This window comes from Candoia aspera, chromosome 2, assembly GCF_035149785.1.
Source record: "Candoia aspera isolate rCanAsp1 chromosome 2, rCanAsp1.hap2, whole genome shotgun sequence".
Lineage (NCBI taxonomy): Eukaryota > Metazoa > Chordata > Lepidosauria > Squamata > Boidae > Candoia > Candoia aspera.
In genome coordinates this window covers 132,116,731-132,140,430 of record NC_086154.1, presented here as the reverse complement: position 1 = coordinate 132,140,430, position 23,700 = coordinate 132,116,731, and the positions used below count along the sequence as shown (strand labels likewise).

Sequence of the window (23,700 nt, the reverse complement as noted above, 5' to 3'; positions counted from 1 at the left end):
TGGGGGTGGGGTCTGCTCAGAGTTCAATTGCTTCAGAACCTGCCATGATCTGACTGGGGGCACTGACTGAATGCCTTCTTTGATTCTTCCTTTTTGTCAGCCGGAAAATGGACACTGATGGAGTCTTGGTGTTCCCTGCCTGCCACACTGATCAATGGTCGACAGGAGTGATTTCTGGCTTCAAAACAATTTGGAGGGATTGTGCAGTGGAAAGAGTGCTGTGGGGAAGCGTCCTGAAGGTGCAGGCCAGACACACATACGCCACATGCACTTGCCTAACTATTACAGCCCAGCAATCTGTACATTCCTGCAATGCCAGACAACTGTGAAGAAAGAGATGGCTCAACTGTGTATACTTTATCAGAGAACTGGGATGTATTGTGTATTCTTGTTTCCAACAGGTTCAGCAGTTCTCTGCTGGTGACAATTCAGACATATCTTTCCCTCCTTGGCTTACCGACACATTCAACCAAGGTGATCTGCCGAGCCACAGTTCTTTGGACTAGAAAGGGTAGCCCAGAGCCACTTCCAGTAGTGCAGTCATCATTCAGCAAGACCTGAATACAATTCAAACATGTGAAAAATCTTAGAGGAATGGATGGAGAGGTTTTTTTTTTTTTTAATCATATGGCATAGCAGTTCGGTGTTCATGATATTTGTTTTCTTGCTGGAAAATCCCTGTGAGGTCCAGCAGCCAAATATATAGACTATTTAGCTGTGACAAGTCACGTTGCCCTGGGTGCACCGCGCAGAGGCTAGTCTACATTGCGCTGAGATGGGCTGAGAGAGAATGACTGGCCCAAGGTCACCCAGCCAGCTTTCATGGCTAAGGTGGGACTAGAACTCACGGCCTCCTGGTTTCTAGCCCAGAACCTTAACTACTAGACCAAACTGGCTCTCAGTGGAGAGGTATGCTTTGGTGAGAGTAACAATGTAGGGAAAACAGGACAAGCCCGGCTTCTGGATCTTCCAACTCCTTAATAAGTTGCATTCTGGACCACATGACCAAGAAGGAAGGGGGCTTAGAATGGAGGGGTTGGCAGTGTTATGTGGTAATTACTTTTGTCACAGGAATGAATTGGGAACTTTTTTCAGGATTTTTCCCTCTGCAGCCCCTGGCAGGATCTGGCCCATTTTGACCATGATCTTTCTTTTGCTGGCTTCTCCCCCCACGCCTGGAATTCTTTCCAACCCCTTTACCTGCAATGGCAACTGGAGGTAACTGCACAGGAGGTATCTGTATTTTCTCCTATGTAATGAGGTAATACGTCGCATCTGTGTATGTTTCTGCTTTCCCTTTCTATGCCATACCTTTTTGGGTATATGTGTGCATGGCAAGAACAGGGCAGGGTGCATATGCTCTGCTGGGGGCCACATAACCAGGAGGGAGGGAGGCTTAGAATGGAGCAATCAGCAGCATTCCAAGCAGCTGCCCAAGTAGGGATACACTGGGAATTTTTTTTTCCTGGATTTTCTTTTTCCTCTGCAACTCCCACTTGGCTCGTTTTCAAATTCAATATCTCTTTTGCCAGTTTTTCCTGCCATACCAAATTCATCCTAATCTGTCCATTTTTCAGAGTGTTGTTCTGCTGATGGAAAGACAATGGACAGACAGAGTCTCGATCCCTTTTGTATAATTCCTTTCTAGCATTTGCTGGGGAAGGTGACGGCTGGGGAAGGCAATGGCAAACCACCCCACTATAGTCTGCCAAGAAAACATTGCAAAAGTGGTGTTCCCCTAAAGGGTCAGACATGACTCGGTGCTTGCACAGGGGACCTTTCACCTTCTCCGCCCCACCCCCAAGCATTCTGTTGGGCTGGAAGGAATAAAAAACTCAAGCTCTAACACCAGCCAGAAACTATTCTAATGCACTTTTCTCATTTTGATTTAGTCTTCTTCTCTGGGTTCCCATCTCACAACAGTTCTGTCCTTCATGGTTCATACCAGAGTTACCTCTGAAAGAAACTTCAGTGGATCTCTAGAATCCTTCCAATGGGAAAAGGCAAAAGCCCTAAAGATAGCAGGGGACACATAACTACAGCCAGATGTCTTTGTCGTAACGGCTGGGGGCAAATCAGCCTAGGAAGCAACACTGAACAATTTAGATTGGAAAGTATTTCCTACTTAATAATAATAAACTACTTACAGCGGTAAGACTGAACAAGCCCAAGGCAATCAATACAAGTGCAGGTAATGATAAGTGAACCTAACCTGTCATCATTAAAACAATTCTGGCTTAGAGTTATGTGAGCAACTAACCACAGTGGCACTGAAATGCCGTTCCTAAAGCATACTTACTTCTAAGGTGCTGTCCCCGACCAGAGAGGTCTTCAGCATAAAATCCACATCCCCCAGTTCATTAGACCCAAAAGACATGTGTCTCCGCCGTCTCTGGGCCAGCTTCCAGACAAAGAGACCAACTAATACAATCAGAATCAAAATAGCAAACAGTGGAACCAGGATCATCAGGAGAAGATTCTTCAAAGTTGGGCCCTCTTCATGCTTTTCACCTGATTGGAAGAGGAATCCATTTGGTTACTACTGCTTTTCCAATGGCAACGAGTCTTACAGATTAGCCATGTATGGCATCCCAGTTATTCTAAACAAATGGAAATATCTCTCTGGAAGGAGGCAGCAGCATTTCTTCTTTACTCCATAACTCAGGAAGTCATATAGTGTTTGGATCTTTATTTCTTCTGAAGGTATAATAGCATTAATAGGGTGCCCAGAGATTATTAAAAAGTGGGAAAGCTTAGCACCTAAAGAGCACTCAGGGCAGGCTCTTAACCTTGTTGGGACCCTAACTCCTGCACAAAACCAAAGCCATCAAGTTGGCTTTAATAAAAATTAACATGCAGTTCATGCTTCCTGAAAGCCTGGTAAGACCCTGGTTGAAGGCTCTCGCTCTGTGTTGATGCTGACCAGAAGCATGTGCAAGGGGAGGGAGTCTAAGAACATGTTAGCCCCCATTTAAAAAAAGTGGATGCAGGCCATGTGACACCAAACAAGCATTTCATCTGTTTCTACTTACATACATTCCCTCAGTCAATTTTAGCAAGGTTTTGGGAAGCTTCTCTGAGAACATGACTAAACTGAACTTCAGTCTTCTTGCTATGAGATGTACAGGACATCTGTAAGCCGCCTGGAGTCACAGTGTGTGATTTGGGCGGCCTTATAAATTTGTTTAATAAATAAATAAAGATTTTGTTACAGAGTCCACCTATTGTATTGTATTGTATTGTATTGTATTGTATTGTGTTCTGTTCTGTTCTGTTCTGTTCTGTTCTATTCTGTTCTATTGTTTATTTCAAACCAATCCTTGATAGCACTTTTGATTTAAGTTAATAATTTGCTAAACAACTCAATTATCCCAAAAACAGAGATAGGGATCTACTTCTATTTGCCCTAATGAAGATGGTTTCTTTAGTTGGCAAAAACAAAACTCTTGTCCTTTTTTAAAAAAAACTAATCTGATTTATCTCTTTGTCTTTCTTTTGCCCAAGTAAGATGACGATGGCAGCTAATAACACAGCTTAAAAAGAAAGCAAAATAATAAAATTAAATAACATTGGTTAGCTAATGCATTCACGAAAAGTATGGCATCTCACTTCATCCAAGAATGAAAAGACTACAGCTGCTTGCCTTGTAATCGTAAGTGAGAATGTGTGGGGAGGAATTTAAAAAGCACAAAATCTGGGTCCTGTCTAGGGGAGAATGGTCTTCATATAAGCAGGTAAGAATGTACCTGTTAGCTGGATGGAAAGATCCAAATTACACATGTGGCCCCGACAGCATTTCATGCCATAGTTTTTTATGATAGAGGCCCGGCATAACTCAGTTTCTTCCTTCAGGCAGCCTTTCTTATGGATAATTTTTCCGTCCTGCCAGTGTTTGCTTACAAAACACCAATCTCCTGAACACGTGAGGTTTTCTGAACATATTGAATTAATACATTCACAGTTTGGCTGACCTGTAGTACAAAAGAAAGCAATGTATTTCATGGATGTTATATTATTTGTTCGTATGCCTTCTAAATCAAATAATACAAGAGCTACACAGTATTTAGTGGCTGGGTCCCCACAAGTAGGATTTGGTTGGTGTTGGTTGAAAGTGTTGGGTGAACCCAGCTCTTTTGGCTTATTTAATACATTATGGTTAAACAGACCATGGATTAATATGCACGTTTGCATCCATATGCTTGCCAGCTTCTTTAAATCTCCACCTGCCTACCAGGCCCTTGGGCCTCAGCACTTCACATCCCAGGTGGACCAGTGGGATCGATCTCCCCTCCTTTGCTACAAGGAAGCAATAGGTAACCATTTGCGTTTCAGTGGTAGTGAGAGTGAAAACAGAGCTATTTTTAATCTATGATTCCTTTGCCTCTTCCAATGAAGATTTTTCAGGGTGCATGCATGCACAGATACGTAAGGAACAATTGTGTTTTGTAGGTGGCATGTATGGGGGTATGTATGGTGGTGGGGAGATTTTATGTGGTGTATGGGTGTATATGTACCACTGGATTGGAGGAGGGGCTAAGTGCATCCATGTTTTTGTTTGTGTCTAAATGGATGACTTAGGGGGAAGAAGGCTGTCCATTTGTATGGGTTTATGGGTGCACATGCTCCCATGGAGTTCATGGGAGCATGAGTTTGTGCAGGAAATTATGAGTGTGTGTGTGTGTTTTCTTGGATGAGTTGTACAATGGATATGTTACAATGGATCTTGCAATATGCAATACAGCTTGTTAACTTTTATAGAGCTTCCAAATGAGTCCCTCCTTAGGGGGGAGATGGGTAGTGGTAAAATTTGACAAACAAACAAACAAACAAATAAATAAAATGATGCACATTTTATGGAGCTCCAAATGATGCAATCTTATTCAGTGAACAGCCCAAGTTCTACCTTCTTTCCATCCATCTTTAAGAAATGGTGGAAAGTTAAAAAGGAAATATAGTGGTGGTGACTGGGTGGGATAATATCTGAAGTGACAACATAGGATAAGACTATGCAAAGAGACGGATGTGTGCCTTTCACATTTCAAGAATTTTGCAAAGTTTATGCATACAAGCCTCCCACATAGTGCATGCGCTATCCAAACCTGTGCTGAAAAAAAAAGATGTGTGAACTGCTTACATGTTAATTCCTTCCCCTTGGATCTTAAATAAACATATTGATATGGTGGGTAAGATAAACATTGGAAACATAAGCATCCCATCATGATCTGCCCAAGATATGGACATAGATATAGCAGACTTTGGAACAATGAAATGGGTGACCACTTCACTGTAGTTCTGACACCAAGAAAGAATGGGAGAGAGGCAATGTTTTGTGAAAAATGGGTTGGATATGGACTCAGTGTATGTCTGTGCATAGAAATGTATCTGGGAGGTTGCACTGTCATGTAGTTATACTGGATGTGCCCTGAAGGTCTGCCTTGACATCCGTTGCGCCAGAAAGGGTTTTTTGCCTACTTGGGCCAACCAATATTTAGGGATAAATGCTTTCAGAAGCAGTAATGATAGAGGAGACAAGAAGCAAGTTTTGGTTGGATCAATACTTGATGGATGGAAGCTCTCTGGGTACCTGATAATGCTACCTTGAATGTCCCAGAAAAAAGGCAAGGCACAATACAAGAATAGAGGCAATAACCAACTGGGAATATCCACCACTTGAGTCACTACTTCAAGATGTTTTTCAGAGCCTGGAATTGGAATTCCCACCCAGACTCCATTCCTAGCAGAGGCTGGTGCAAAGAACCAGTCCCTGCACTTGGCTTGGAAAGGCCTTCTACATCACTGAGTGATGACAAAGAGTTGCTTGTCAGAGGCAATAGCAATTTGGGATTCAATATTGAAAAATGTGTTATTTTCTTGTAATGACCAATTACACAGTCTGCCTGGATTCAACTTGCAGAGGTGAATAGGAAGCAGAGTAACATTTCAATCCCTCCTTCCCTCCCTCCCTCTCTCCCTCCCTCTCTGTCTCCATGTCCTCTGCTTGGCTCTTGCTGCTCAAACTGTTGTTAGCACTGTAGCAATGTGAGAAAGAAGCTGCTGGGGAATTGTTCCCAGCTGACATGCTTTTCTGCTTTTCCATCAAACCATTGATTGATATATATATATATATATATATATATATATATATATATATATATATATATGCATATATATATATGCATATATATATATATGCAAATTTAGTCACCACCTGTCCCACTCAAAGAGCAACTCTGGGTGGCTTACAGTAAAAAATTGATATGGAAGAGGAGAAAATAGTGATGGTTCTAACCCTATCTGTCTGCCCTGCCCATTATTTTTAGTAAGCACAATGAAGTGTTCCAGTATAACCATTAAAAGTATACAAAATCAGTCATGGGTCATTTCCACAAAAGTGACTTCCTAGGATCACCCACCCATCACTGGAGTACTGTAAAGCCAGTCCATGTTATTGTTACTTTGTACAATGATGGTTGGATAACTCTGGAAGATACTATCAATTACTAGTGTTAAAAGGGGCATGTTCAGTACTGGGAGAGTAAAACAATAGGACCATTGCTTCTCATCCTGGCAGATACTAGCCTGGCCCAGTTGATGCTGAGGAGGAAACTTTAAGATCTGTGTCCATGTCTTTCATTTCTTCCAAAACACAAAATACGTTTTAATGGTGATTTCTTCAGGGGGCCCTCCTGGAAGTTTTTTCTCTTAAAGCACAAAAGGCATCTCATTAAGAAAGAGCCACATTTAGGTTCTGGGCATCGATGTTTAAGCCTTTCATAATGATCCTCCAGCTTTCTCAGTTATATGCTAGGAGAGTGTAATACTGTAAATTTAATCATTTCCTGCTTCAATTTTACTCCCTCCTTTTTATCCTCTCCTGAAACTGGGTATAGTTATCCAGAAATTAATCAGTGCTCACTATGCTATAGTAACACAGCCACATCTATGTGCATGGCATTTCACAGACCACAAGGCTGTATGTTCTAAACTTCAACCCTACGGAAAACAGCACAGGAAATGGGATGCTATGCCAAGCAAGGAGTAAACAAGGAAACACTGCACAGATAGATTTTTTTCTGGAAAGGAAAATGACAGAAGTGGTGGAAATGAAGATTAAGATGCTGGGAATGCTCATAGAATTATGTGAATGTGGCTAAATAGCTCGCTGGAAGCTTCCAAAGTTACCAGCTAAATTACAGTTACAGTCATAGAAAGGGATTCCATCAATTTCACAGAAAAAGTTGGTTTTTGAGAGATCTGATAAAATCAAGACAATTGTGCATGCAAATAGTTGCAAGTGCATGGGGCAGAAAGGAAGAAGGGGAAGGATCTTTTGGAGGAATAGGTGTCAGCCGTATAAGGTAGACCAGATTAAGAAACAAATGCCATCTGTATTTGTAGTATTCTCATAAATATTTTTATTAGAACAGTCATAGTAACAGAATGACATGTGCTTCCGTCCTCCCTCATTTTATCTTCATGTGAATTAGGGAGGGGCCTGTCTGAGGCATTTTCTTAAGTTTGTTTCTTGAAATGGGCTCAAGCCACGCTTGTCTGATCGTTTCCTTGGTAATGGATCTTCCCACTGTCCTTCAAGGCCATTCTCTATGCCATCTACAATAGGAGACCTTCAGACAATAAGAATTCACACATTGCACTAACCCTTAATGTGGTTTGTTTGGTTTTGGCTTAGCAGGATGTATGAACCAAGCCATTCTGATTTGTAAGTCATAGTTTATGTCTTAACACCATGAATAAAGCCAGCCAACTGAAGCTGACTCAACAAAATATGCAGAAGCAAATGATGGGTTAGCACATAAAATGAACAATATTTGTGAATGACAGTGGAGCTGGACATTAATATTTTTCTCTAAAACTCATAGATGTTAATACAAACCAAAACAATGTAATTCTATAGAAGCCTCTCTATCCTTCAAATATTTCTTACCAGCTGTGAGTGTGATGTTTCCTGCAAGACACAGAATTACCAATAAAAGGCCAGTGATAGTTCTTTGCGATAGCATTTTCTCTGCAGAATGAAAAAACAAAATGAGTTACTAATAAGGATCCTAATAAGCACTTTTCAAACACACATTGTAATAAAACTTGTCACATTAAAGATATGTGTTGTGCATATTTCCACATAACACATCCTTTTTTTTTAATGACAGAAAAACGTGCAGAGTATGGTCATCCATGCGTGTGAGAGAAAGAAAAAACAGCAAATAAATAAATAAAATAATCAGAAAAAGAGAACAAGGAAATCTACCAAGGAAACAAATGCACCAGGCAAGACACATTCACTTAAATCGACTTAGGATAATTATCTCTGTGCAAATATTCATGGACAACCAATCCTTGTCCTGATCATAGGGCCAGTGAAGCTGAGAGTGACCCAATCAATTTGTATCACTTCCTTCCCTTCCTCCCCTAACTTTGTATATAACTGCATTCAAGTCTTTTAGAAACAAAAACATAAAAATGACAATGGGTCATAACATCTGGTGGAAGTTGCCCTCTACCAGATTGAGCTATTTCCCCATCTAGCTTAGTATTGCTTGTTCAGACTAACAATGGTTTTCCAAGGGCTCAGAGAGAGAAGGGTCTTTTCCTTCACCTGTTACTTGATTTTTTAAAACTGGAGATGCCAGAGACTGAATCTGGGACTTTCTGCTTGCCAAACACATTTGGTACTATTGAACAATGGTTGCTCCTCATCAGTACAACACAGCTGCAGCACCAGGCCAAAGAACCATAACTTCATTAATCAGATATTGTTAAAAAATAGAAGAATAGGCACAATAGTAAATATTTCTGGGAAGAGTGTTCTACAACTGGGACATCATTTAACCCCTGAAAGTAAGAGCACTTGGACCGGGGGCTCAAAAGTTGGTATCAAATGAACAAATGGAATATGAAATCTATCAGAGATCCTGGTATTAGATACTCAAGGGTCCACATGGCCTGTGTAGTAAGATTTATTTATTTATTTTATTAGATTTAGGCACCACCCAACTCCAAAATGATTCTGGGCAGCTCACAATACCAAACAAGTAACAAGATAAAAAAACACAATACAATATAAATAAGCCACAAAGCATCTGGCAAATCAATAGTCTCATCCAACAAGAGGGCCCCATTCACTTCACCCCAAAGCCTGGAAGAAGAGCCAGGTTTTCAGGGCCTTCCGAAACACCATCTGAATGGGAGCCACAGAAATCTCTGGAGGGATCTCATTCCAGAGGGAAGGTGCTGTGACAGGGAAGGCACGCTTCCTGAGTCCTGATAGATGGCACTGTTCAATACCAATGCTGCCAGCTCTTACCAGCCAGGCAGAAACCATGGGAAAGAGGCAGCCCCTCAAACAACCTGGCCCCAAATGATCTACCATTTCAGTTATTAAGAAATATTCATAAGAGTACTTTCAGACTACCAGTCCCTAGTCTTCTAATTTCACAACTAAAATGAAGTAGCACTTGAGTGGGTTACCAAAACCATAAGACAACTGGCGTATTTACTTATTTTTTATTTATTTATCTAATTATCCCATCGGAGGACTCTGGGTGGTTTACAACAATCGATTAAAACCATCACGATAAATACAAAGAGTAAAATACAGTAAAAATAATATAAATAGAAGTAAAAATAAATAATCCAAGTGGTGAAGAATCTAAAACAGTCCAAGTGTGGGAGGAGTGGTCTATAGCAACCATCCCCATGTAGATCTATTCCTTCTCCACCCCAAGCGAGGCGGCAGAACCAGGTCTTCAGACTCCGCCGAAAGGCCAGGAGCGATGGGGCCAATCTCACCTCCGGGGGCAGCATGTTCCACAGGGCGGGAGCTACTGTGGAGAAGGCCCGCTTCCTGGACTCCGCCAGATGAAATTCTTTTACAGACGGGGTTCGTAGCATGCCCTCTCTGCACGATCGGATGGGACAGGTTGATGTAATGGGGAAGAGGCGGTCCCTCAGGTAACCTGGCCCCATGCCATGTAGGGCTTTAAAGGTAATAACCAACACCTTGAATTGGACCTGGAAGCAAACTGGTGCCCAATGCAGCTCGCGCAGCAGTGGTGTTACATGTGCCCTTCTGGGGGCACCAAAAACAGCTCGTGCAGCTGCATTCTGGACCAGCTGGAGCTTCCGGATACTTTTCAAGGGTAGCCCCATGTAGAGCGCATTGCAATAGTCTATATGAGAGATAACAATGGCATGAGTGACTGTTTGAAGGACCTCCTGGTCCAGAAAGGGGCGTAACTGGTGCACAGCACGTAGCTGCACAAAGGGTCTCCTGGCCACGGCTGCCACCTGATCTTTGAGCAGGAGCTGTGAGTCCAGGAGGACCCCCAAGTTACGCACCAGGTCTGTCTGGGGCAGTGCAACCCCATCCAGAACCAGAGATGTTAATGTCCCGGATACAGAAGAACCATTAACCCACAGCCACTCGGTCTTACCAGGGTTCAGTTGAAGCCTGTTGTTCCCCATCCAGGCCACCACAGCCCCCAGACACTCGGAGAGGGTGGTCACGGCATCACTTACTTCACCTGGGATGGAGATATACAATTGAGTATCATCAGCATACTGATGATCAGCATCCCATGGTGACAGATGATCTCGCCCAGCGGTTTCATGTAGATATTAAAAAGGAGAGGGGAGAGTACTGATCCCTGTGGCACCCCACAAAGAAGGGGCCATGGGGCCGATCTCTCCTCCCCTCTCAACATCGACTGGGATCGGCCCTGGAGGAAGGAGGTGAACCAGCGTAAGACTACGCCACCCACCCCCAACTCCCTGAGCCGCCCCAAAATGATACCATAGTCGATGGTATTGAAGGCCGCTGAGAGATCAAGGAGAGCGAGGATGGATGCACTGCCTCCATCCCGCTCCCGCCAGAGATCATCCATAAGTGCAACCAATGCCGTTTCCATCCCATAATCGGGCTTGAAACCTGACTGAAAGGGGTCTAGATAATCCGTTTCCTCCAGGACCCTCTGGAGCTGCAAAGCCACCACTTTCTCAACCACCTTCCCCAGAAAGGGGAGGTGGGAGACTGGACGAAAATTGTCCAGAACAGTAGGGTCCAGCGATGGCTTCTTGAGGAGGGGGTGTACCAACACCTCTTTAAAGGTTGCCAGAAACACCCCCTCTCCCAAGGATGCATTAACCATCGCATGGACCCAACCACATGTCACCTCCCGGCCTGCTTTTACTAGCCAGGAGGGGCATGGGTCTAGATGGCATGTGATGGCATTTACTGTCCGTAGGATCCTGTCCACTTCCTCAGGTCCAACAGGATCAAACTGCTCCCAGATAACGGGGTAAGCCTGTTCCCCTGGTATCTCTCCAGACCACGCCTCACGCCCGGAGTCCAACTTGGAGCGGATCCGAGCGATTTTGTCCTGCAGATGCTCAGCAAATTCCTCTGCACGGCCCTGTAGGTGGGTCACTGAACCCACCTCCCCCAAAAGGGATCGAGTGATCTTAAACAGGGCCGTCGGGCGGCATTCTGCAGACTCAATAAGAGTGGAGAAATACTGATGTTTCGCCACTTTTATCACCGCAAGGTAGGCCTTAATGGCGGCTTTTACCTGTGTTTGGTCTAATTCAGTCTTTGTCTTCCTCCAGCAGCGCTCTAGGCGTCTCTTAACCCTCTTCAGAACCCTCAACTCCTCTGTAAACCACTTCAATGAGACAAGAGAGGCCACACAGGCACAATCCTGTCCAAGGCCCCGGCCACCTCCCTATTCCAGGCTGCAGCTAGGGCCTCCACTGGACCATGCAGCAGAACACTGGGTATAACCCCCAGCTCCCTCTGAAACCCTACCGGGTCCATCAGTCGCCGGGGGTGGACCAATCGAATGGGTCCTGCCTCCCTGCGGAGGAGGGTGGCATAAGAGAATCTCAGGGCCACTAGGGTATGGTCTGACCATGTTAATGGGGACAGATCTAACTCTCCCCTCAGATCACATTGCCACTGCTCTGACAAGAAAACCAAGTCTGGGGTGTGACCACTGTCTTGAGTCGGGTCCCGAATTATCTGGGACAGGCCTGAGATGGCCTCAAGCAGCTCAGGCAGGGATGTTGCCACGCAGCAGGGAGGTTGGTACAGGAGCAACACTCCCAACTGTTCTCGGGAACCCAACTTGAAGAACAGGGTCTCACAGCCAGCCACTTGTGGAACAGGGCCCCTGAAGGCCACAAGAGACTCTCGGATGACAACAGACACCCCTCCTCCCCTGCCCTGGGATCTTGGCTGGTGCCATACCGTAAACCCAGCTGGGCACATTTCCAAAAGGGGCACCCCCCCCTTCAGCGCCCAGCCAGGTCTCGGTAATACATGCCAGGTCTGCCCCCTCCTCAGTGATCAAGTCACATATGAGGGGGGCCTTGTTATTAACTGACCTGGCATTAAAAAGCAGCAGCCGGAAACCAGGGCCCCTATGGATCTGCTGACCAGGGCCTGGGTCTGAGCGCAGAGGGCCGGAACACGCTACCGGTAGCAAACACCGGGGGTGTCTTCCTCTATTTACTTCTCTGCAAGTCTTCAGTTCTCTGCAGGGAACCCACAGCCAGTGAGAACTTTCTTACCTTGTCAACAGATGAACACAGAGTTGTCTTGGCCAATCAGTTGTTGGTCAATAATCAAATACAACACACCAATCACTTGGTCTCACAACAGCAAGCAAACTACTTCTACTTTAAAACAAAAAGGAAAATTCAAGTGCTGGCATTTCATCTGCCTGCTATGGTGGCATACCTTCTCTTGATGAGCCTATATTTTGGTCCCTTTTTCAAGTCCTGCTATCTCTTCTACCATGGATGAAAACTAGGGAGTGGGAGGTGGGGCAAAGCAGGCATCTCCTTCAATGACCAAACAGAAGCCCCACACAGTACAACAGACTGAAACTCAGCCATTTCTGTGCTTTGAACAGAAGTTCCCCATTTGCCTGAAAATTTGCAGAGTAGCAGGAGGAGGAGGAGGAAGCTTAGACCTAGCATGCTAGTAAGAACAATGCTGGTGACTGCTCAGTGGGGGTCCTCAGTTCATTTTGTGAGCAGGTGTAAACTCACATCAGAGAATACTTTTATCATCTTCCAATTGATAGGGTGACTCCACCTCCTACGTGACAAGCTACAACTCTTAAGATTCCCTCTTTTGCACAATTATTAATGGTGTAGGAGAGCTCTTATTTTTCTTATCTGACCATCCTAAGTGCTGGATGGAGAACTTGGGAAACTGTTTTGCCATTGTGCTTGCAAGAGGAGGACAGACCTTTAAGCAGCAGCTGATTTGGCTCCTCTGTACATCAGGGAAAACTAACTGGGTGTCTGCCTGCATTCCAGGATATTCTTGATTTGAATTTCCATCAGCTCAAGCTAGCATGGCCAGTGGCAAGAGACTATATGAACAATATTCCAAAGAATCTATAAAGTATTCAACTGCCTATCTCCATTCTACACAATCAGCAGTATTTGGAGATGGTGCACTAGAAGGCTGTTAATGATTTTAGTAAACCTGGTTGTCATGAAAGAGGGAATGTGCAGGGCATGTTTGCACAATCCATTCCATTTGTAAACCTTAAGCTTTTGCATTTTTGTTCTCTATTCTTTCAGCACACCCAGAAGACAAAATGCCATTTAGTGGCAGGATCTGGCCTCAAAAGATGCTGGGTTTCCCTTGTACTGCTGTGATGGTGATGGAACTTTTTAAATTTTTTTTTGCTATTTGCTGTACTTCTGGCTTTGTTCCAACCTTTCCTTTGTATCTTAATGAACTGAGGCCAACTGTTGATTCGAGAGAGACTTGGGGGTTTTGTAGCAAGCTCATCAAGGATATAAAAATACTCTTTGCCAGAATCCAAAAATGTTCCAGCTGCTCCACTGAGGAGATAGGAGCAAAAAGGATTTTTTTTTTTCTTTTGAGGGCAGGGGGTTGCTTATTTGTTCACTTCCTTGTGAAAGAGAAACTCCTGCCAAACTAAATCCAGCAGAGTCGTGACCTTGCCCAATCTGTTTCCAACTCGTGCAACCTTCCTCTTTGTAAATGCAGAAAAATGTGGGTCCTGAAAGTCCAGGGCTCATTTTGTTCTGTTTCACCCACAGATTCCTAGCACAACAAACAAGCTAAGTCTCAGTTTCCTGCCATTCAAAAATTCCTGCCTGGAGTCTGGGCGTTGCAGGCTGGACAGGAATCAAGATTGTTTAGATTCTGCTGTTGATGGGGGGAAACGGAGACATATAAAGAAAGATCCATAAGTCTGTAAAGATCTACTGGAGGAAGACATAACCAGCATGGCTCCAGCCATGAGGCCGCCTAGCAGGGCAACAAACTACCCCACAAAAAATAGCTGGCTTTGTTCCTGCTGATGAAAGAAAAATACAGACCCAACTTTCAAACAATATTGGCCTATAAACATTGAGCTCAGAAAAGAACACTGTTATCAAAGTCCTGCATGGAGTAGGATGCTATCTCCTGGTAAATCAGTGCAGGTGTTTCTGTCTCTTCTCTGACACAAACTCACTTTCCTTGCAAACCTTAACAAGTATTTAGCACTATTACATTTGCACTCATGCAAGCCATAGCTTATATTAAATAGTCCCTGATCGATGGATCCTCAATTATATTAACCATTGTTGAACACGGTGTGTTGAACAAGCAATAAACTGTCAATTATGGTTTATAAATTGCAGTGAATGAATGTACACTTCACGCTAACCCATAGCCAAACAAACTTTATTACGGCTTACTGGACCTTGCCAAAGACTGCTCTGAAGTGGAAGAATCTGTCAGAAGCCTTCTTAGGCTGTTCCCACTTTCCAAAGAGTTCTTTTTTGTGTGTGCTTATTTTCAGATTATGGCACACTCTCTCCTTGGACTTATTCACCTTAGGGCCAATTTTTTAGATGACAAGAGAAGTCTGTCTGGTTCCCATGTTTCTTTTTTCCCCTTGTATTTCCTCCCCCTCTGTTCTCTGTTTCTTCTCTCTTTCCTCCTCTTGGACAGCTCACCAGCTTCAACACTTGAGTTCTCCTTTTCCTCCAGCTGTTCCCAGTTTCCTCTGCCTTCAATGCAAAATTCAGTGACCTCTTCCTTTCACAACTGGCTTGAGCTCTAATTCTCACAGACAGTGTCTACACTGGAGTCCCCAGAGGATACGCCAAAGAGGCGCCTTCTCATGTCAACTGTCTTCTGTGTCTCCTCTTTCAATCAAACTCTTCTATAATTCTACTCCAAAAATTGGGAAATCATTGGGCAATTACATCTTGCAAAGAGTGGAGAGAAGAAAAACATAAAAACATGGAGGTGGGGATACTATTTTATCTTCTGTGAAAACAAAGGAAGCTATGGATGAAACTTACAAACCACAGTGCCTGGGGATAAATAATATTTGGAACTCAGCACTATGGAGCACATTCTGACATTGAATCAGAGTCTGATCTAAACATCTCTGAAAAACATAGTGTTCCACAACCTATACAGCACAGAGAAATGGTTTCATAACTTCATTGAAACTACTTAAATTCCCCCAGTGCCCTCTATACATGTAAAATTTAATACATATCTGTAAAATCAAATGAAACTGGAATCTTTCTTCTTAATTTTTATAGCCCATTTATTCATGAGATTTTTCTAATCTCAGCATGATTGCACCTTTTCACTGGATGAGTCTCCCCTCCCCTGCCCTTCCCCTTATCTACTGGGATGGCTCAGGGCACATCTGGAGGGTATACTATTTAGGGAGTCTAGATAAGACAGCAGCTGGTATAATAACTCTTGATATCTAAGTGTACTATACTATATGGTTACCACTTATAATCTGTTCACCTTCTTGGATCTAGGTATTTATTTATTTATTTGATTTATAATCTGACTTTCTACTCAGGGTGAGTACTCCAGATGGCACTTGGAGAAGCACATGGCATTTCACCTCAGAATGGAACATTCTCAGAAATAAATCCCTAAAGGCTTAAAAACTGTCTATTAACTTTTCATGCATTTAAGAACCAGGATTTTAGTCTGTTTTCATTTAAGAGAGAGAGAGACAGAGGGAGAGAGAAATGTATATATCAGAATATACAAATATGAACTTTCTTTCATTCCCCCCTCCTCTCTTTTGCAGTGATTAAATGACCACCCTACCTAGGTACTTGGACAACTCCCAGGTTCTGAAGAAGCACACATCTTAAATGTCAGTTTATGGGATCAACACAAATTCAGGTCTATGGATTTTTCAGAGGGACATGAGAAGGAGGATGCTGAACACAATGAATATGCATGCTGATTAAATAAGCCTTTTCATATATTTTTATATCTGAGGTGCTTTTTAAAATTTATCCTTAAATAACTCAGAATACATTGAATACATGCTCCAAGCGAGAATTGGCTTCATTGGTGGTCAGAATGCTAACGTGATCATCTTCAAGTTGTACCAGAGTCCCGTTTCACATTCATGAAGCTGCTGGAATGGTGGAGTACTAAATGTGGTTTGAGGATTGTAAGTTTGCTTCATGGTTAAGTAATCATACAGCTGCTTCAACCACAGCCAGGTTTCTGCACAGACTCAGTCAAACATTTTGTACGAGCCAATTTACTCATGTGACTTGGTTCTAATTTGTACATTCACAATTTCTCCTTTTTATACAATAGAAATATGGGTAGCTGACAAAAGCGAAGCCAATATAGGACCCATTTAGCTGGGTTCTTCCCATTATCCAATACCTTTTAAGTGGAGATGTTTGGTGATTAAGCCTGGGACTCTGCTACTGAAGGCTCTTCCAGACATAGGTGATAATCTATCAGCTAAGCAACATGATATCCCAGGATGACCTCTGGAAGCAGGAGCAAGCTGAGATTTGGCAGGATTGTTCCACTTCTTCGAACTGTGTGAATGCACTAGAAAGGGGTGGGTAGGTGGGTCGTCTCACTTTGTTGATAGAACTATGCTATACTCCACTCAGAAAGAGCCCTAAGTTACAGCTTTAAGTTTAAATGCAATATGGATTTTAATATTTTATTGACTTCTGTTTCCCCCACCCCCACCTGCTATTCTTATGGTTTTTAGTGCTAGGGTTTCACAGCAATTAAAAGTATGACTTGAGTATCAGGTTCATATGACATATGGGACACAATGACTGGCTTTACCGTAACCCTAAACCATACTTTGGATTGTTTAGTTTTTGCTTGTTGTAATGTGTGAACTTAGCCACTGTGGTCTGTAAGCCATGGCATATTGCTTTCTTTGTTGCATGAACCCAGCTAATTATAGTTTATTCATGTATGGCACATGACGTGAGCCCACTCAACATGCCATTTTATCAGCCTGCACCCCTCACCTCAGTTTGTAAAAACATAAGCATACTTTATTCAGTCAATATAAAATTACTGAGAGCTTACTGAGAAGCACTTTGAGCCCTTGGAAAAATCCTCTCTAAATGCAGAACAGAATTCTGTGGCTGACAGTCTCAAAACCTCAAATTAATTTGCTGATTCTCTTTTTTAATGTTAAAATAAACAGTCATGACTTGGTTCCTCTTTTAACAACAGATAGTCAGGGTATGTGTGTGTGTATGCAGAAGTGACTTTTGGCCAAATTTCAAGGTAGAGAACTGGAGAATTTCCCACAGCTGTAGTGCCCAGGCAGTGTCATACTTCCGCTCCATGACAACAACGAAAGGAAGAAAGCATAACTAAAGGCCAGATGCATACCTGAAGAGGGCATCCTGATCTTACCCCACCATTCTTGTAATTTCAGTAGTCTCACCACATTGACAATACCTCAAATCATACTTTAATCTGAAGGCAAGGAATATTTTTTGGGTGTAAGGTTGCATGCAGTTATTGTGTAGACAGTTAAGGTCACATTCAAAAAGGGGATGGGGACACTGGGGAACAAAGAGCAAGGTATTAGCTAATATTTAATACACAGTTGACTAAATAAAACCGTTCTGTCACCTGCAGCTGGATTCTTCTAAGAGGTCCAAAAGAAAGGCATGAAATCCTTAACAGACAGAACATTCTCACATATCTTTTTGCCAAAATTGTCCAATATATATAATTTAAGGATAAATGTATGTATGTATGTATGTGTGTGTGTGTACACCCCCCCTTAAAATTGAAGATAAACTGTTCTGAACTAGATATGTCTATTAAAACAAACACAGCCCATTTTGTCATCACATGGGGCATTGAAGAGATGAAAAAAGCATGTTATTTTAAAAAAAGGAAACATACCAATTTCAAAATAGTTCAGAAGTTTATATTTAGAAGAAATTCAACCACAAGTTTTAGTTACAAACTGAACCGCCACTGATTTCATATGGCAAAGCACGTAATATTCCCAGAAGGTTCCTTATATTGCTTATCCTCTAATAATCAGCTTGTACAACTCAGTGTTGCAAGATCTGGTGATGGCAGTCATATCATTCAAACTTCCAGCCCAGAGGTGTGCAACTTTTCTCAGGTTGAAGGTCATACTTGGGTTTGAGAAGCACACTGGGATACATGCTCCAAAATTGGCAGGGCCAGAACAAAGTAGTAGTAAGGCCGGAACCAAAGCTACACTTGAATTGATTTACTTCAGTTGAAATTACATTGTATTAATTAAAAGCAGTTTATAATTATTTTTCACTTATTAATTTTATTTTTCTAATGCATTAAGAATCAGAAAGTGGCGGCTAATTCTGAAGGGGTCTTGAAATTGTATCTAAAGGTTTAGAGGTCCCGGAACTGCAGATTATACAGCTTAGTTCTAGCTCCTACCAACCCTGGATAGCAGCACTTTTTACCCGCTGAACTCTTTGAACTGTCTTCGCAGGCAGATCCTCATAAAACATGAGACAGCAGAGAATTTCCCTGGAAGTCTCACCAAAGGACCCTTCCTTTCGTACAGTTTAGAACTGCAGTAGCCTCTTGAATTACTGACTCATAGTGCTTTGGGCCTCATTGCCCACTGCTGAGCTGAAGTGCTCTCTATGCACCCTTGAGTCAGCAGAAAAAACACCAACATGAGATTTGCTGTCCCCCCATGGTTGATCCCTATCCTACCTCTCTTCCCAGCCATTAGAATTTCTTGATCCCCCTCCAAGGCAATGGGTGACCAAGCCTAATAGGTTTTACACTCTTTGAGGCTGACTATAAATGATGCCAGAAGAAAGAAAACAAATATCTGTACTATGAAGGACAACTTTAGCCAACTTCACTCATGGGCTGGGAATGACACGAAGGCAAAATCCTGGGAACACTGCTGGGAAAAAAGATGTTGTCAGGGTGTGTTTGTTCTGTGATTAGGTGCAAGTGGAAAAGGTTTCACTTCTGATCTGATGAAGCCCCAAATCCTTTTCAAATATACCACTTTCCAACATACATACTGGATTTTTCTTATCTCAGTGTAAAACATTAAATTCATCTTTCTGCTGAAATTCACTTTCGGGGGAGAGGCACTATTTCTGCTAAGTGTGCTATCAAAATAGTCTGACTTGTTCAGTTTCAGATTTTCAATCTACCCTCCCAAGAATGGGTAGATTTTGGTTTTGTGGGGTCTACTCTGATTTTTTCCCCTAGAACCCAAAGATTCTCTAGTTAGCACTTGATTAAAAGACTTATGCTTAGAATTAAACAAATTCCAAGTCCAGGAATTAGTTTTTTAGTACTAGAACTGACAGATTCTCATTAAATCCTTTTACACAAAAATCCCCTCCTTGTTACCCCACTTTTTGGTCATGTCAGCTATATGGGCAGGGGAATAGACACGGAGGGCATAGGAGACTCAGGATGGACTATCAGGAGGAATCTACTGAGGTTATGCTTGAAGGTGTTTACGCAAATGTGTTCCCTGCCTTGATCCCGAATCTCCAGATGGTATGTAGATTTACCAGAGCCATCAGTTATCACAGTTCAGACAGCACCCCTTTCAGAATAATCAGGACAAATGCAGACTTTACTCCATGAGCCAAGTGCCCTGGAAGGGGTACCAGCACTTGATCTGGCCTTCTTTGCCATCCTCTGATTTGGATATGCTAAGCTACAAGGCAGGGAGGAGGCCACCATTTTGCCATCTGCACAATGTCCCAGAGTGTCATTGCACTGAGGAAAATAAAATGTTGGTTGATTGCAAGGCCGCACCACTGCTAAGTCTGTTGGATCGGAGAGGTTCCCTTGCTGGCATCTCCCCATCTATACAGCCTTATCTAGAAAACAGAGAATGAAAGACCTTCCATAGGGACATCCGTTGGCAACCTTCAGAAGTGTCAGGCCTAAATAGTCACAAATTCCTGGACTTGCTGGGGAAGGTTCCTCTAGGATTTACAGCATGAGCAAGAGGATGGCACATTCTAGGTCACATAATTCTTCACTTTCTGGTGATACTTTCTGCATAAAAGTGGAAAGAACCACCAGCGTGGGGCAGCTGCTCAGTGCAGCAAGAAGGAGGAATAAACACAAACCAGTAATATTAAGATATCGGAAGTAGTGGTAGGATTTATAGCCTCAGAATCTGTGTATTCAAAAGAGACCTCAGCACTAGTTCCTAGGGACAGGGAACATTACCTGAATAGGCACATGTCATTTATATATAAGGAAGGTACATACACAACTTTCTACTATATTTCTACATAATAAATTCAAATCAGTAGCAGAAAACATAAACAGTTAAAAAGGCATTATTCAAAAGAAGCGCATACTTAGTTTGTGGCTGTTCTGTATCCTCTAATCCAGTGTTTCTCAGCCTTGGCAACTTTAAGACGTGTGGTCTTCAACTTCCAGAATTCCCCATGCTGGCTGGGGAATTCTGGGAGTTGGAGTCCACACATCTTAAAGTTGCCAAGGTTGAGAAACACTGCTCTAACTTGTCCAGGCAACAAATCCTTAACTAAGCTGGCTGCTGAAGGATCAAAAGAAGAGGGCAAAATGTGATACAGAATGTAAATATATTGCAAATATGTACATGAATAGGTGGATATTCCGAGTGACTGTAATTTAAATAGCCACATACTTTATCTCATTACTGTAGAGAAAAGTGACTAGGCACCCTCTGTGTCAGCTCAGTCTGCTGTAGGATTTCCACCTTAGATCTTTGAAAGACCTCTGGGCCTAGAAATGTGGTCTTTTTGCTGAACAGCAGCAAATTAATTATTTTATTGCTTTGTTTTATTTCTTGGGGGCAGCATTTGCACTATGCAACAATCTCAGAGCAGATCTGAATTTAGCAAGGAAGGTCAGGATTTAGAAAGAGGAGTGGTCCGCAGGGAGGAAGGCCTCAGCTTTCTCCAGCACTGGGCTGATTTCTCTCTGAAGCTATCTCCTCCCGTAAATGGGCTTTAACAAATCTCTTTCTTGTGCTGGTTCTCTGTTCCTCTGTGGCCAACCACCTTGACATTTTGCAACTATCTTGATGGAATAAAGCCCTGACTCTCCACCAAAAAGGATTGGCTTAGGGAAAATGTAAGTTGTCCTTGAGTCAGGCTTGACTCCTGGTGCCTGCGTTCAGGCATTTTCCTGGCGTGATGCTATGTTCCCTTGTACCTGGCTGGTTTTTTTCAACTTCCCAGTCTAGCCTATGGTCCTGGAAGTCCCAGGTAGTCTCCCATCCAAATACTAACCAGAACCAGTCTGCATAGACACGAATAAGTACAAATCCAACAAATACAGGCATACCTCGTTTTGTTGCACTTCGCTTTATTGGGCTTCGCAGATATTGCTTTTTTTACAGATCGAAAGTTTGTGGCAACCCTGCATCGAGCAAGCCTGTTGGCACCATTTTTCCAACAGCAAAAGGCTCAGATGATGCTTAGCATTTTTTAGCAATAAAGTATTTTTAATTAAGGTATGCGCATTGTTTTTTTAGACATAATGCTATTGCCCAGTTAATAGACAACAGTACAGTATAGTGTAAACGTAACTTTTATTTTCACTGGGAAACCAAAAAATCCGTGTGACTCACTGTATTGCGATATCCGCTTTATTGCAGTGGTAACCCGCAGTATCTCCGAGGGATGCCTGAATATTGATGGGGCGGGGGGGGGTGTTGTTTGGTTGCTACAGTTGCCCGACAAATTGGCATCACGTTTTGAGCAGATAACAAAGAGGAATGGAAGAAAGAGCCAACACTTATTGCAGCTGGAGCTAGCTTACCATTACAGAAATCTGTACCATGTTTCTTCGGAACTAGTTCTGCAAAAACTAGTCCACTCTTTGGGGGGAGATGGGTGGTACCACAAGTTTGAGAAATAAAATAAAACAAATAAGTAAAAACTGCCATTTACACTTGGAATGTTGAGGAGACAGCCTGCAGTGACCGGGTTTCCCTCCTTAGTACTTCACGGTGCTGCTCTTTTGGAGGTATTCTAACCTAAGAACGATCCCTCTTAAATCCGTTAAAAAATGAATCAGCCACCACCCAAGATATAGACTCTATACAAGCCTTCGGTTTTAATTGCTGATGGCCTGGCAGCCTTTCCACAGATTTGGATGATCTCCCTTTCGGGAATCCTTACCTGTCCCCCTTGTAAGGTGTACTCCGAGTTTCAGCCTGTAGTGAGAGAAGCTGCATGTGTTCTTCCAAGATCTGACATTACCGTTGCCTGCTGTTCTTGTAAAATCCTTGCCTGGATTTTGCAGGGGATCCCTCATCCAAGCTGAGCTCGGCAAGTCAAAGCAACGGCCAGTCATTCAGAAGAAGGGCAAAAGCGGAGCAGTTAAGTTAGCTTGCGACTGATTATCTGAGAACCTATCTGGGAAACTTCAGTCCGCTAGGCTGTCTCTCTCATTTTGATATTTTTTCCCTCGCTACGGCAGAAGGCCTGATGCTGAAAGAGTTGGGCTCAGGAGTTGGGGGTATTTTCCTCCATTGCTTGGGAGTGTTTAAATTTTGCCAGAGGAAAATAGAAAAGTCCAAAAAAAGAAACACTGATTGCAACTTACCCGGAAGATTTTGTATTGGGAGGGGAGCAGAGCTTGACCACGTCCTGTATCCTGCTGCTTTCCTGCTTTTGGCAGGCTGTGATGAACTCTTCCTCTGAAGTGAAGTTTTCCTCCAGGATCAAACCTGAAGCTCCTTCTGGAAAGGTGTATTTAATTTCTCTGCCTTGGGCAAGTCCCCGTTCTGCTCTGATTGTGCCTAGCCTGAGAGGGGGTCACGGACTTCTGTTCTGACCACCCTCCCCATTCCCCTAGATTTCCCAACTGAAAAAAAAGAACATTTTCCCCTGATTTAGCTCAAAGCTCAGTCTGGCTAAAGCTTTTCTCAGGGAGGATGGGGTGTTGAAAAGCAGGCAGAAGAGAGGATGTGTGTGTGGAGGGGGGGGGCGGGAATAGAAGATGAGATCTGATTTCCAGCCCCCCTCTTAGCCTGTCGCCTGAAAGCAGCGGTTTGGCAAGATCTGGATGTGGGAGAAGTTAAAAATGTTTCTTATTACTGCCTCTTCCTGCTTGGCTTTACTCCACCACTCCCAGCTAATAAAGCATTTCCTATTGTGGAGCAAAGATCTGTACACACATGCTCTCTCGCTCTCTCTCTCTCTCTCTCTCTCTCTCTTACACACACACACACACACTTTTCCTCTGAAGTCCAAGCAGCCCCCTCTGCAGTTGTTTTCCATGATCCCCCATACAACCCTCTTGCTTCATCTTTCATCCCCCCTCTCCCCTGCTGTGGACTTCATTTTCAGAAGTTGCTTGACTAACAGGAGTTGTCAGACCCACCAGTG

The 23,700-nt window shown here is 43.1% G+C and overlaps 1 protein-coding gene across 1 annotated transcript in view; it reads right to left on the bottom strand.

Moving 5' to 3' along the window:
• The window catches only part of ACVRL1 (activin A receptor like type 1), a 38,478-nt gene extending 21,683 nt beyond the window's left edge, over positions 1-16,795 (bottom strand). The window contains exons 1-5 of the mRNA XM_063293637.1: positions 16,718-16,795; positions 7,946-8,026; positions 3,747-3,971; positions 2,300-2,511; positions 458-557 (exon numbers count right to left, since the gene is read on the bottom strand). Coding sequence (XP_063149707.1) covers positions 458-557; positions 2,300-2,511; positions 3,747-3,971; positions 7,946-8,026; positions 16,718-16,781 — 682 coding nt within the window. The 5' untranslated portion in view covers positions 16,782-16,795. The remainder of the gene's footprint in view (positions 1-457; positions 558-2,299; positions 2,512-3,746; positions 3,972-7,945; positions 8,027-16,717) is intronic.
• Positions 16,796-23,700: the final 6,905 nt, after the last annotated feature.